At 45.8% G+C, this 15,722-nt stretch overlaps 1 protein-coding gene across 1 annotated transcript in view; it reads right to left on the bottom strand.

Annotated features, from left to right (window-relative positions):
• The window catches only part of FREM3 (FRAS1 related extracellular matrix 3), a 102,988-nt gene extending 92,573 nt beyond the window's left edge, over positions 1-10,415 (bottom strand). Inside the window, exons 1-2 of the mRNA XM_069556806.1 lie at positions 5,181-10,415; positions 3,544-3,633 (exon numbers count right to left, since the gene is read on the bottom strand). Coding sequence (XP_069412907.1) covers positions 3,544-3,633; positions 5,181-10,359 — 5,269 coding nt within the window. The 5' untranslated portion in view covers positions 10,360-10,415. The remainder of the gene's footprint in view (positions 1-3,543; positions 3,634-5,180) is intronic.
• Between the last annotated feature and the right edge of the window lie 5,307 nt (positions 10,416-15,722).

The raw sequence follows: 15,722 nt of genomic DNA, 5'->3' as shown, positions 1-15,722 counted from the left end.
TACCTCTGGCTCACAGATGAGGAAACCAAAGCAGAGTTTCTCGAAGATACATAACCATTAAGCAGTGAAGCCGGGATTTGAATCCAGGTAGTCTACGGGGTTGCACAGAGTTGGACACGACTGAAGTGACTTAGCAGCAGCAGCAGCCTGGTTTCAGAGCCTATGAGCTAGAAGCCTTCCTGTTTTCCTGCCTTCAGTCTTGGGGTTTCAATAAATTGCAACGCTAGGGTCATCTTGCCAGTACTTCCACCTGTAAGACTCTGGTGCAAGGTCTTACATGGACAGGCCTACTGCATAGTCCTGGAGGCAAGGCGCAATCTTCTAATGGCTCCAACAACGTTGGTGCTGCAAATAACAACAAAGTCTATTTCCAACCCAGTAGTGAAAAATACATCCTTGGAAGAGTGTCCACCCCAAATTCCTTAAATAACCGGAAGCAGTACTTTATGCCAGTGCTACATGTCGTTAGGAAAGACGATTATCAATAGATCACATTGTGTTCACTGTAGCACTATTTACAATAGCCAAGAAAGCAACCTAAATGTCCATCAACACAGGAATGGGTAGAGAAGATACAGTGCATATATACAATGGAGTACTACTCAGCTATAAACATGAATTAAATAATGCCATTTGCAGCAACATAGATGGATCTAGAGTTTGTCATACTAAGTGAAGTAAGTCATAAAGAGAAAGACAAATATCATACGATGTCAGTTGCAGGTGGAATCTAAAATATGACACAAAGGAACCTATCCGTAAAGCAGAAACAGACTCACAGACACAAAAACACACGCATGGTTACCAAAGGGGAAGCAGGGGAGGGAAAAAAGAGGAGCTGTGGATTGACAGGCATACAGCACACATATGAAAAAGGTAAACAGCAAAAACCTTCTGCATAGCACAGAGAACTACACTCAATATCCTGGGATAAACCATAATGGAAAAGAATAAAAAAGGATATATGTGTATATATATATATATAACGGGATCACTTTGCTGTACAGTAGAAATTAATGCAGCCTTATAAATTAATTATACTTCAATAAAATAGAACAAACAAACAAACAAAAGACCACAGTGCAAGTTTCATTAAACATTCCATTTGGGAAATACCTTAAAAAGTGGGGAAATTTTAAAAAGAAAAAAAGATTAAGTTGGCTATTATAAAGATAGACATTCATGAACTTTTAAAATAGCAAATACAAAAAAAGTTTAGAGTGAGTCTTTCGTCAGAATTTGTAAGCTATTCCAAGAATGTTCCACATAGATAGACATGGATTTTAGCTCCATGTCTAGTACTTAGAAAACAATTAAAAGCATCCACAGAATGACTAAATGACTGTTAAATAAATATTAAAAATATTTAATTAGCTTATGGACATGCATACGCTTCAAGATCCGACTATGAGCAAGCCTGTCCTCAAATGCTCTGGAATTTGTTTGGCCATTCTGACCACTTGAATTTATAAGGTGCTTCTTTGCCAGGTTAGGCAGTGCTGTGTGCCCTGTTCTCTGACTTCTGCTCATGATTTCAGTTTCCCAAAACAACAGCAGCATAGCATTAGTGGTTAAAAGCCCTGGCTTCGGAATCTGTGAGATCTGGGTTTAATTCCAGTTCACCTTCAGATGACTTCAGGCAAGTTATTCAGCCTCAGTGTCTTCATGTAAAAATGGGCCTACTAACATTTGCTTTTTATTTTGCAGTGACTGGCCCACAAAAGCACTCAACAATGGTAGCTATATAAAATTCACATTATTACCATCACTGATTGACTCTTGTCTCTGATGTTGCCCAGAAAGCACAGTGTCCAAGTCAGATGTACATCTTTTCATATCATCCTCAAAAACAGAAAAAAAAATCATTATAAACCATCTGAATCTTATAAGTGTTTACTTTAGTGAATCAGTTGAGAAGGCTTAAATTCATCATCATGTTTATAGTAATTTTGATTTTTGAGAACTTAGGGAAAGAAGGAAAGGGCTGTTAAATTCTAAGTGAAAAGACGGAGAGGAGGGATCAGTGGTTGCCACTGTAGTCAGTCTCATCAGAAACAGAGAAGGTAACTAACTCTTATTATGCATCTGCTGTGAGCCAAGTATGGCCTTTCCAAATGGCTCAGTGCTGAAGAATCCGCCTGACTAGAAGGAGATAAAAGTTCAATCCCTGGGTTGAGAAGATCCCTTGGAGAAGGAAATGGCAACCCACTCCTTTGTCTTTGCCTGGGAAATCCTATGGACAGAGGAGCCTGGTGGGCTATAGTCCATAGGGTTGCAAAGAGTTGGACATGACTTAGCGACTGAACAACAACAACGTGAGTCAAGTGCTTTACGTACATTATCTTGTGACCCTTTGGAAGAGGTATGAAGACCATCATTTTAGAGATGAGGGAAATGAATCACAGAAAGGACAAGGTAACCTGTTCAAGGTCACAGGGGGCCAATTGGGATTCAAACTCGGTATACTGTATTGTCTCTCATCGAAGACTGTTTTTCAGTAAATACAGTCCTGACTGATTGCACATGATTCAGGCAGAAAATTCATGTTATTTACTGAGAATGAGTAATGATTTATACAGAAAAAGGTTATAGAGTGGCAAGTGGTACATGGACATAATTTCTGCAATTATCCTGTCTTACTGCAAAATGATTGCTCTTGACCACATAATCAGTACATCCCTGGCTGAGTAAAGAAAATGCCTTCTGTTAACTAGTTGCTGCCCAGTATGCTACTATGGAGACAGAGTACATGCACAGAGGCACAGCATAGATCGGCATGTTTTTAAATGAAAGCTTTCCTGTGGGCCAGTCATTCACCCCATCTAGGACTATTACACTTCTAAGATCAAGGAGTCACTAAGACTCAGCACTGGGGCTAAAATGCCTAACAACATCTAATGATCAATTTTTAGATTTATTTATTTTCATTTTTTTTTCTTTTCTTTTATTTAGTGGAGTATAGTTGCTTTACAATATTGTGTTAGTTTCTGCTGTACAGCAAAGTGAATCAGCTGTTCATATACATATATCTGCTCCCTCTTTAACCTCCTTCTCACCCCCACCCCCATCCTACTCATCTGGGTCACCATAGAGCACGTAGCTGAGCTCCCCGTGCTATACAGCAGCTTCCTGCCAGCTCTCTGTTTCAGGCATGGTAGTGTATATATGTCAACGCTAGTCTTTCAGTTCATCCCAACCTCCCCTTCTGTAGATTTGTTTTAGTTTTAGAGTAAGACAAACTACCAGCTACATTCTCAGATCCTCTTGAAGAGGAAATTTACTTGCCTATAGGATGTCACACATAACCTTGGTCAGGTAAAATACTTCATATTAATTACTGAAACTTTTCGTTGCTTTCCCTTCCTAAAAAATGATTTGTCAAGGATGCTTTGGCAGAAGACTACAAATAAAACCAAAAGAATTCATTTGGCGATATTATGACATTACTGATTGTGATTACTATGTACATGGTTAAATTCTTTTCCATCTCATACTGACTTGACTTAACCAAGACTACCAGGTATGGTCTCAATACTGACTTACCATTGTCTTCGGCAGAGAAGTAGAAGATGTCTTTAGTTGCCTTGCTGCCTTCATTCAAGATGTAGTAGATCCTCATCTCATCAATGTCAGCTAGTAAAAGAGCAAGCATCATACACACGCCGTGTTGGCACACAGAAAATGAGTATGATGAGAACTTCAGTGTTTTTTATAGGGCATGAAAATACTACAATTAGTAAATTTAAAAATGATTGAACACACATCTAACTTTTTAAAAAATAATAAGGTTACTAAGAATTTAAAGTTGCAATAGCAAAAAAAAAAATGGAACCTTATAATTTAAAATTCTGTAACTGTGCTACTCTGTGTATGATCTCTGGGATGACGAGATGGGCATCCAAGAAGGATGCCCAGGTTCTACCTACGCACACATCACAATACCATGGTTCTCTACAGACAGCTTAATCCAGCTGGTGTTAGGCCTTCTATCCAAGGTTGAAATACTCGGATACTCATGAACTATTTGTTGAAACGAATTTAAACAAGAATAACTGTTGCATCCTCAGTAAAAAGGAAATAAGAATAAAATCATGACGTTTTTCTATTGCCCATTCTCTTGGATATCTGAGAATGTGTCAGTTGGGTCTATACTTGTGTTTTTGTATTGCTAATACTAGTATTTTCAAGACAATTTGCATTTTGGGGTATTCGTTTGCAAGAACAATTTTTATAGAACCTGACATGATTTCACTTGGTTTAGAAGCAATTCTGAAAATGTAAAGAAACTGCTTTTTAAACAACCTTCTTTAGTTTTACTCTAAAATTGCAACCAGCTTTATGTGTATTGGATGTGTAAAATTCCATGTATCTCTTCACATCTCATGCATAGAGCTACATGAAAAAGTTTCATGACCATGTGAAGAGCAGTCAAAGGTACCAGTGTCTTATCACCTGGGAAGCCAGAGGGACCTGCCTTTCGCTCACCATTAGTAGTAACACCAAATATAAAAGAAAAATGATCATTAAAACATATACTCCCATAGTTAGGCAAACTTCTGTGCATGCGTTTGTGTTCAGTTGCTCAGTCCTGTCAGACTATTTGCTATGGACTATAGCCTGCCAAGCCTCTCTGCCCATGGGATTTCCCAGGCAGAATACTGGGTTGCCATTTCCAAGTGGCCCTAGGCAACCTTAGTTCTATGCATTTTCTAGATACAGAAATTGAATTTGAATAGTACAATAAAATGTGCAGTGTAATTTTTATATCTGAAATCAAGACACCAAACCACTATCTTCAGAAATCCAGACTTACTGGTAAACTATGCAAGTGATTCCTAGGTATGTCATTCTTTACTTAAAATTCAAACTTAAACTGATCTTTTCAAAATCATTGTAATCTTCTAATATTTCAGAAGCAGAAGCTGTCCACCTATATTTGGCAGTTTTAATGTGTAACTACAAACCTGATTGAATGAGAGAACCAGTTTAAAGAGCATGCCGATGAAACAGCTGATAATAGATTTGTTGCCTTTGTTTGTTAATTTCTCATTCCATTGTATTTCATTAGAATTAGAATCTTTCTGCTAAAGGACTGAGGTCAGGACAATTTCATGCAGAGCTGGGAGGGCTTATCTACTTAAGGAGCAGGAGAAAGGCATCAGGGGACACTGTGTACTAACCTTGTGTAAAAACTCGCGTGCTCTCATTTCCAAGGCCAGTGTTGACAATGAAGCCATGCACCGGTCCTCTGGTTACTTTATACTTATGGAGCCTGCGGGAACTGTCCCAATCCTCTGTCTTCAGAGACCTGCTGGTAATCAGGAAGCCCACATGTCCAGGATGAAGGTGCTTCAAGGCCAGGGCATCTCTGTTAAAGGCAGTCTGGGAGAACCTGCTCTTTAGGGAGTTTCTTATGTGAATCCACATTACCTGAGGTCTGTGTGTCTCCACAGCAGTGTTTGGGAAGACATAGAAATCAGCATGAGTGCCATCTGTCACAGTCAAGGAGAAACTATCTTCAGTTGTCTCACTGCCATCGTGCCAGTAGCAAATCCAGTTCTCGTTCAGGTCCCGTTGGGTGAAGGTGGTCACAGGACGACTGTCATTATACACAATCCTGCCATGGATGGGGACCTGGGTGATGGTAAAGAGGAGGAGGTCATCCGGGGTATCCTTGTCTTCCGCTGTCAACTCAAAGGGAGTGATGCATTTTCTCTCCCCCTCTTGCAGTATCAGTTTACGGATGGTCATGATAGGTTTCTTATTATTCACATCCGTGATGAAGATCCTGAAGGTCTGAAACACGGGGTTATGCTCACCAGTCTCTTGAAACTCAAAGCTGTCCATCTTTATCTCATCATTTGAAGTGCGAACATAGACTATCTTGTTGCCAGCCAACTGCCGCTGAGTGAAAGAGGTAATGGGCTCCCCAGGGTGGTCAGAGATTTCCAAGTGCCCCAGGCGAGGAGCCCGCGTGATGCTAAAGTGCAGCTGTTCATCAAAGCTGCTGATGTCACTGGTGTTTAGCAGATCCATGGTGAGGGTCACTCTGCCACCTTCTGTCAAGGTGACCCCTTTGCTAACCACCTCAGGGAAGAAGACCCTGTCTAAGCTGCCAATGGTGATGTTGAAATAGCCATCTAGCAAAGTGTTAATCCCATCAGTCACATCAAACTTGATAAGGTCATGAAGTCCTTGGCTTGTGTGGCTGTAACAGATGAGGCCTCGGTCAATCTCACCCTGGGTGAAGTTCATTCCCAGGGTGAGGTTGTTCCTCACCTCCCCTCTGGGTTTTCCCAGTCGCTGTAGAAGCCCTTGTTGAGGCCCAGAGCGGAGGATAAAACTGAGGCTCTTATCATCTGAGTCAAGATCTGTGGCTTTGAGGACCCGATTGGTGATGAGCTCAGTGTGTCCAGTCTCTACTTCCAGCCCATTGTTGATGGTCAGCCGAGGGGTTTCATCGTCCACCAGGATCACCACAATGGGTACCGTCCTGTGGGTGGTGTGCTTGCCGTCACTCAGCCAGACCTCAAAACTGTCCTCTGTGGTCTCAGAGTCATCGTGCTCATATACAACAGTGGAGGCCTCCTGAATCTCCTGTAAGGTGAAGCTACGGATGGGCTGGCTCTCTGTGGCCAGCTGCTGTATAATTCGTCCATGCCGAGGGAGGGCTGTGAGCTGAAAGTGAAGCTCGTTTGGTGGCAGGTCAGCATCGGCTCCACTGAGCAGTGGGGTGTCTATGACGATGCTCATTCCCTCTAGTACCACAAACTCACGGGCAAAAAGTTCAGGCTGCTCATCATTGGTTGGTAAGATCATTATAGGAAAGAAGACATTTGGGGAGAAGTTGATGCCGTCAGAGCAATAAAAGGTGAATTGATCTTTTTGTGGTTCTACCCCCTTGTGGATACTCTGTACATAGTTGATATGTCTTAGCTGGACATCTCTGATGGAGAAAGCGCTGATGGGATAACCAGCCCGGGTCTCTTCTGATCCAGGAGCTGGTGTCATATTTTCCAGGTAGCCAGAGACTGGCTGACCAGTTACTGTGCAGAGAATTTCATCTTGGGGAGTGTCTGCATCTTCAATGCTGAGATGCTGTAAGGTCAAGGCACTCTTCCCACCTTCATGGACAACGTAAGGCTCCCTGACCAAGACCCTGGGGGCCACATTGTTGACGGGCAGCACAACCACCTGAACCTGCACCTCTTCCACTGTGCTATCTCCCATCATCCGCTGATGAGAATCCTTGGAGAGGGCAAGCCTGAAGGCATCATGCTGCTTCTGGAATCCAACTTCACCTCCTGTGTGGACATAGACTACTGTCCCACTGGTGAGGTCCTCTTGGGTGAACCGTTCTGTGAGTAAACCATTCACCAGAATAGCGCCCAATTTGGGGCTGTCTTTCACAGTGAAAGAGAACATCAAGTCGCCTGTGCCCTTTAGACCATGGATGATGTCCATGGTGATCTCAGTGGCTGTATTTTCTAGTACATCTATGGACACATCTAATAATGCACTACCTATAATAGAGGTCCTGGGACTTTTGTCAGCTGCTGCGGGATGCACAGAAATCTGGACAGTGATGGGTATGTGATGCACCTTGTCACTTACCTCCAGATGGAAAGTATCACTGCTGGCCTGGTTTCTGTGGTTCTGATAAGAGATACTCCCATTAACAACATCAGCTTGTGTGAAATATTCCCCTGGGACCATACATTTTTTTAAGTACTGCAAATGTCCATGTTGGGGACCCCAAACTAATATGAAGACAATCTGGTCGATGTCTGTATCAGGGTCTGAAACATGGAGCTCATTACTGCTGAGGCTGAAACTCTCTCCTTCTAAGACAGTAAAGCCTCTGTTGGTGACTTGGGGAGGCCGGTTGTCCACAGGCTTCAGGAATAATGTGAATGTGCCAGGTACACTATTGCTTGCAGCATCCTCTACCTGGTAGGTGAACTGCACAATCCGTGGTACAATACCCAGCTTCTTCCGGGGGGGCTGGTAGGCAACTTCATGGTGATTTACCTGGGCCTGGGTGAAGTGCACAATGGGTGTGTCTGGTGAATCAGTGAGCACAATTTCTCCAGCCCGGACTTGGTGGTTGCCATCTGTGTCAGTAGGGGGCATCAGCAGGGTGTACCACAGGTGCTGGTCATCTGAGTCCCGGTCAATATATTGGAGGAATTTCTTCTGGAAGTGAGTGAGCTGGTATTGCTGCACGGTCATTTCTAGGGTTGTTCCTGGAAACAGCTCTGGACTCTGCAGATCCACTGGTTGGACTCTGATGGTGAAGAAATGTTGCTTGGATAGATTGGGTGGGTCATGGTCATCCTGCACGTGGAAAGTTATCTGTGCCATTATGGATTGAGGGCCAAGGGGTCCAAGATGGCGGTAGAAGAGTCTCCCTTCCACTATGTCTTGTTGAAGCCACTCAGTCACCACCTTCTCATAAAGTCCTTCCTTTCCCACGTAATACCAGCCCTCATCTTCAGGAGCCCAAGGTGGTTCCGATTGCCGCAGCAGTATCTCCCCCAGATGCTGCCTTGAGCTGGAGGAATTGGGAGCCAGATCCCCCCCTCTTTCTTCCTCTTCTTCCAGAGGCTGGTCCTCCAGCACAAAGTGGATGGTCGAGTCCTCAGAGTCAATATCCATTGCACTCAGGACAAAGGGGGAGATCTGGACCACCTGCCCTTCTGTCACCGAGAGCCCAGCGTTGGCAGTGACCATTGGTGGTTCATCATCAACAGGGATGATGGTGAGAGGGAAGAGGAATTCCACCTGGTGGTGCCCATCCTCCATCCGGAAGACGATGTTGTCGCTGTAGGTGTTGCTGCCATCATGCTGGTACACCACTCGCCCTGCTGCCAGGTCGGTCGGCGTGAAATGCTTGCACCCTGCTGGCGCCCCAAGCACGACCAGCTGCCCATGTCTCAAGCCCCTGATGGCAGATACTTTCACCTCTCCCAGGTGATCACTATCACTGATCTGAAGGCTGTTGGCGCTGGAGAGGGGCCTTGACTGACCTTCGAAAACTAGTAGTCCCCGGTCATAGCTAGCCACCGGGGCCAGGGTGTTCAGGGGTTTCATGACCACCATAAAGGCAAAGGGGTCTGAGGTGGCACCATCTGTGTCCACCACCTCCATCTCCAGTTGGAAGAGGTGCTCTGCATCCAATTTCTCCGTTGGGGGCTGATAAGCAATTTTCAGTTCCTGCAGCTCCCGCTGGCTGAAGAAGGACACTGGAAGGCCCAGGGGGTCGTCAGTGCTGACCACGTAGCCCTGGTGCCCTGGCGTAGTGATGGGAGCATTGAGAACGTTGAAAACCAGGTCATCGGCATTAGACTCCTTGTCCTCCGCAGCCAGGGCGTCGGGCGTTAGGGCCGTCAGCAGGAACTGATGGACCTCCAGCATCATCGGAGCTGCGAGGCTGGGCCTGGGCGCCGTGTTCTCGGATCCCTCGAGGATCCTCACCAGCAGCTGGAAATGTTCTCGGAGCAGCAACTCCCCTGATTCAGCTCCTGGGTCCCCTGGCCCTAGCAGCTCCGCCACCATGGGCACATAGTCCCGGTTGGGCGAGGGGGTAGGGGAGGTGTGCTGGTAGCGCACCCCAGCCCGGATAAATGCCTCACAGTCTATGGCCTTGGCCCTGGGGAGAGGGGCCCCCGCGGCATCCACCAAACGCCCATACTTGGGCAGTGGGCCACCCTCGGGGGGAACAAGGGTGAGCCGGCACCTGCGCGTGGCCGCGGTCCCGGGCTCCGGGGAAGCAAAGGCCAGCACTCGCCTGTCAATGGCGTGGCTCCAGCCGCGCAGCTCCTCCACCGCCAAAGGCCGGTTGCGCGTCACCAGCTTCAGTCGGTGGAAGACCACGTCCACCGCGAGCACGAAGGGCAGCGCGAGCGTGGAAGTCCCGGCGTCGTAGCGCAGCTGCAGCCTCACCCGCGCGCGTCCGGGGCTGCGGGCGCCCCAGTGAGTGTACCGGACCTGGCGGGGCCCGAAGGCGCAGGGGAAGCGGCGCGGGGAGAGCGCGCCGTGGCGCGGCGGCAGGGCGTCCAACACCGTCACCTCGCACCGGTCCCCCGGCTGCACTCGAATCACCAGATCCCGGAGCGGGTCGAGCCAAAGCGAGCGGCCCACGGGTACCCGGAGCCCGGGGTTGGCAAGCAGGATGTTGGGGCCGTCGGGGCTGCTGCGGCCGAGGGCGCCCCAGGTGGGCAGGTAGGGCGCCCGAGGGGGCTCAGCCTCAGGCGAGGGTGTCTGTCCCTGTAGGGCAGGGCAGCTCAGGAGCAGGTAGGCGAGCGCGGCGGCAAGCTGCCGGGGCGTGCCAGCAGGGCGCGGAGAAATGCCAGCCATGGGACCCTGGCGCTGGGCTGCCTGGAGGGTATCCTGTCTTCAGAGGGGCCCGTTCAGCAGCAGGAGCAGGCGGTGGAGACGGTAGCTGCTATCCACTCTGGAGCGGGCGAGCGGACTCAACAAGAGCCAGGGGCTGCGCTTTAGCTGCGGCAGGTAAAGCAGCGGGGGGTGGATAGGGGCGTGCTGGTGGGAAGGTGGGGGGAAGGGGCGCAGCCACCTCTGCCCCTCCCCCTCTCCAGTCTGTCCACTGCAGGCGCCAGTTGTCCAGATGTGCCCCAGCGCTCAGGAGACCTAGGAGCGTGCAGGAGCACTCCCCTCTGCCCCTTGGTACCTTTACCCAGGGTATCTTACCTACCTTCGAGCCTGGAGGGGTGGCCGGCCACCATGCAACCCTGGGCTGCCTGCCTTAGATCAGTCGGTCTGGATACTCTCCTTCCCGGCCGGCTGAACGGGATTGTCCTCCAGGGCCCGAGACGGTGATCATCGCCGGGTCAATTCTGCTCGTGTGAGACGCTGCGCTCCAGCGGTCCGTTCATCCAGGCAACGGTCTTTCTGAGAGAGGGAAGAAACCCCATTCCTCTTCCTTACCGCTGACAAGAGTGCATTTTCCAGCCAAAACTGAGTCTCACTTCGGACATAAAAGATGCTAGTGGGAGCTCTTTTGCAAATAGGATTTTCTAGCTGTCTGCCTGATAAAGCAGCTTATTCCAAATCCTGTGATTCCTTGCTTACAGAATAACCCCGACATTTCTCCTTCTCAGTTTTGGGGGGAAGAGCACTAGCATCCAGACTGGTGAACTTGAACAGCTTTTGTTTCTAGTCAGTGGGTCTCACATACCACACAAATGGATGGACTGGATGGCTTTTATTTTCTTAGAGCGTGATTTCCATATCTGATCAACAGTGACTGCCTGTGAGTTTATTAGTTATGCTATTTCCTAATTACTGTCTTTGTAGAAAAATATATCGTAGCCAGAGGCGAGGATGTCAAGAGAAACGGTAACAGAAAATACTCAGCACAGTTACTTGGATCAATTTCTGTGAATTAACCTATTTAACATCTGTAATGGAATTTGGCTTTCAGATGAGGGATGGCTGCCTCCCCGGTGTGGGGTTAGGTTCTTAGCCTCATACTCATGTTTTAAGTATCAGTGTCCATTTAGCCACAGTGTGGAGTAATTTCTTCCTATAAATAAAATGGTAGTTAATGTGATTTTTAGAAAGCAATTAATGTAAATGTGAGAGAGACCTATTGATGATGGAGAAATAGATGCATCTAAAACTGTACCGATAAAAATGGCTTTAAGGGGAATATAAATCTGTAGAATGTTATTCTAAGTTATTCTTTTGATTTTTTTTTACAATTTTTTTTAACAGCCTGTTTTATTCACTTGAGCAGCAGCAACAACTGACTGACTCCCAGAGCAGGAATAAACTGCTAGTGGATTGAAATAGTTAATTTCCTCCCTAAATATTTAATTAAACCAACCAGTGGCATGCTATGGGTCTATGTAACCCACCAAAGTAGAATGCTGCTTAACAGACAGATTTGTTCATATAACAGAACGTTAAGAGATTGTAAATTTGAAACAATATATATTAGCCTAGTTATGCAGAGCTACTCTGGTGTGTCTGGAAACTATTACTAAGAATATTTTAAATTGAAACATGGGTCAAATTTCACTGTAAATGAAAGAGGCATTATATTTTATAAAATTCCTACCTTGTCCAAATTTTTTCAAAATAATAAAACTGTCATTTGTCTCCATATATTGAATTTTACCAAGTGAATATTCTTGTGTGAGTATAATTTTGGTTCCCATTCAAGCATCACTCAGTCTGGGCAACTAACTTGTTCACGCAGAGATGGGATGGGCTGTTGAGCTGACAGTAAAACTATGCTGGTGTTTTTGTTCTTGGATCTGCCCCTTCTAGCTAACATTCCTTTTCTTCTTCTTCACTATGAATCTTCTTGAAGGTGGTACTTTTTCTTCTTGTGTTTTGTTTGTTTTTGCTTACTATCTCCATTTCATAACCTCCTACCAACTCCCTCTTAGCATGCTTTCATCTCAACAAAACTGCTAAGGTCACTAGTAATCGAGATGGAAAAATCCAATAGCCATGCTTGGTATTGTCCATTTGCCATACCCTTCTGGTTTTCCTCTTTCCCTTCCTCACTCAAATCCTAATTTTTCAAAAAGTCGTTTTTCTATGCTCCCCAAGCCACATTAAATCTCTGCAATTATACATTTACAGACCATTTGATTAAGATCTGACTTCTCCACTAGACTTTAAGCTCCATGAGAGTGGGGAGTGTACTCTGTTCACACCTGATACCGAATGCTTATGCCCCCCACCCCGTAGAAGGTACATGATAACTGTTTGTTGACTGACTGACTGAATAAGAGAATGAAAGTCTTTGAATTAGTAACTACATGCTATAAAGCCAAGGTGTTAGGTAGAAAAAACCCAGTGCAAATGTAGGATCACTTCTTTCTTTCTGCTTCATACTATGGCAGTTTATTAGAGGCTGGTGATGGTTCTGTTCAGAGGACACAAATTTGACTTCCAACCAACTATTTATTAGAGTTTTCTTTGCACAGGGCAATTTCAGTTATCCATATTGCATTTCTTTTAACTCTTGCCTTCTCAAATTTCTCTTTTAAACCTGAGCTGCATTTCAAGTCTATGTTAAGTGGGAAAGAAAAGAACTACAGCATATATATGTGCATATATATATAGAATCTAGAAAAATGGTACTGATGAACCTATTTGCAGGGCAGGAATACAGACGCTGACCTAGAGAATGGACTTGTAGACGTGGGGCAGGGTTGGGGGGTAAGGAGAGATTGGGACAAATTGAGAGAGCAGCACTGACCTGTATACCCTGCCATACGTGCCATAGCTAGTGGGGAGCTGCTGTGTAGCACAGGGATCTCAGCTCAGTGCTCAGGGATGACCTGAGAAGGGGGAGTGGCAGGGAGGCGCGAAAGGGAGGGGATAGACTTATTCATATAGCTGATTCATTTTGTTGTACTGCAGAAACTAGCACAACACAACATTGTAAAGCACTTACAAAGAAAAAGAAGAAAGAACCACAGACTGTGTGCTATGCTGGTGGTTTTCATATGCCCTATGGACATGAGTCTGAGTGAGCTCCGGGAGTTGGTGCTGGACAGGGAGACCTGGCGAGCTGCGATTCATGGGGTTGCAAAGAGTCAGACACGACTGAGCGACTGAACTGAACTGAACTGATGTCACTGGATTCTTTTGGAACCCTGCAAGGTGGCTATGTGTCTTATTTTTAAATTATATGCAATGATAGACCCCATCTCATACAGCTATTATAAACATTAACTAGATTACTGCACACAAAAAGCTTTGAATAGTACCTGGCACACAGTGTTCAGTAATGAAGTTACTATTACAATTACAGATGAGAAATGGAGATTTATAGGAGTTAAGTAGAAAAATTTTACCTTGTGAACGAGTTCAACTAGCACTAAAAGTGTGTCCTACAGAGAGGAGTCCTCACTTGCCCCTGTCACCCCAGGGGACTTTCTGTCATGCCCACTCCGTAAATACTTGGCTCTGCCTGAAGTTCGTAAATGGTATTTAATAGGTCACTGAAAAGAGACTATATGTGCAAGCGTTGTGCTTGTGCTTTGGCAGGGAGACAATCCATTTTCAGTAAAGTCACATCCAACTTCAGGAGAAATGACTGAGAACAGGTGGAAGGCTGTGCCTCAAGAACTAGGAAGCTCCACACCAGTATCTCTGTTCCCCATCCAAGGCTAATGGAGACCAGTTATTCAATCTGATCTTTCCTGAAGCTGCTTTTTCTCTACTAACTGGAGAAATAAAAGGGCCTAAACCCTACATTTTGCAAGATGAATGCCTCACCACAGTAAAACCTACCCAGAGGCTCCCCTCTAGTTGACCTTGGGGCCAACGAAGGATTCTTGAACATTAAAGAACATGTTCCGGTAAGGCAACAGTTTTAAAAAAAAGAACCCTCTCCTCCCCAAAACTTTAAAATGACTTCCATTGGCTGTGTAGGTCCTATGTCATCTGCCAAGACAGCAGCTTCAGGAGGGGTTAAGCACACAGTCTGGCGTCGGCCAAGCCAACTTTGCCCCCATTGCACAGGGGTTAATTGGCATCTATGTTCCTATTGGTCCCTCCCAGCCTGAAGAATGCAGGGGCCACAGCTCCACATCAGTGGCTGTATCCCAGGACCACATCTTCCTTTGCATAATCGACAACGGTCTCCCTGCCCTGCAGGCTGGGCACCACTGTCTTCTGTGCCTCCACATACTACAGGGTGTTGTTAGAGGCAGGCTCTACCCAGCTGGCTACTCAACGGTGAGTAGCCACACAGCTTGTATCAGAGATATGATGAGTGCTGCATTAACTTGAACTCACCCAATAAATACTGCCTCTGCTGTTGTAGTTTAGTCACCCAGTCATGTCCCACTCTGTGACCCCATGGACTGCAGTGTTCCAGGCTTCCCTGCCCATCACCATCTCCCTGGAGCTTGTTCAAACTCATGTCCATTGAGTTAGTGATGCCATCCAACCATCTCATCCTCTGTCGTCCCCTTCTCCTCCCGCCTTCAATCTTTCCCAGCACCAGGGTCTTTTCAAATGAGTCAGCTCTTTGCATCAGGTGGCCAAAGTATTGGAGCTTCAGCTTCAGCCTCAGTCCTTCCAATGAATATTCAGGACTGATTTCCTTTAGGATTGACTGGTTGGATCTTTTGCAGTCTGAGGGACTCTCAAGAGTCTTCTCCAACACCACAGTTCTTTGGTGCTCAGCCTTCTTTATGTTTCCAGCTCTCACATCCGTACATGACTACTGGAAAAACCATAGCTTTGACTAAATTTATGGAGCTTTGTTGGCCAAGTAATGTCGCTGCTTTTCAATATGCTGTCTAGTGTTTGTCATAGCTTTTCTTCCAAGGAGCAATCTTCTTCCAATTTTGCGGCTGTAGTCACCATCTGCAGTGATTTTGGAGCCCAAGAAAATAAAGTCTGTCACTGTTTCCATTGTTTCCTCATCTATGTGCCATGAAGTGATGGGACTGGATGCCTTGATCTTGGTTTTTTGAATGTTGAGTTTTAAGCCAGCGTTTTCACTCTCCTCTTTCACCAACATCAAGAGACTCTTTAGTTCCTCTTTGCTTTCTGCCATAAGGGTGATGTCATCTGCATATCTGAGGTTATTGATATTTCTCCCAGTTATTGATATTGATACTGCTGGTTATGCTATTAATGTGAAATCAGCATGTTTGGGAACTGGATGGTATGGGGAAGGAGAGAGAAGAGGGGATTCAGAATGTATTTTCCTGCTCTTCTGAGAT

Source organism: Ovis canadensis, chromosome 17 (assembly GCF_042477335.2).
Source record: "Ovis canadensis isolate MfBH-ARS-UI-01 breed Bighorn chromosome 17, ARS-UI_OviCan_v2, whole genome shotgun sequence".
Lineage (NCBI taxonomy): Eukaryota > Metazoa > Chordata > Mammalia > Artiodactyla > Bovidae > Ovis > Ovis canadensis.
The sequence above is the reverse complement of the archived record's forward strand: the minus strand, read 5'-3'. Positions and strand labels throughout refer to the sequence as shown.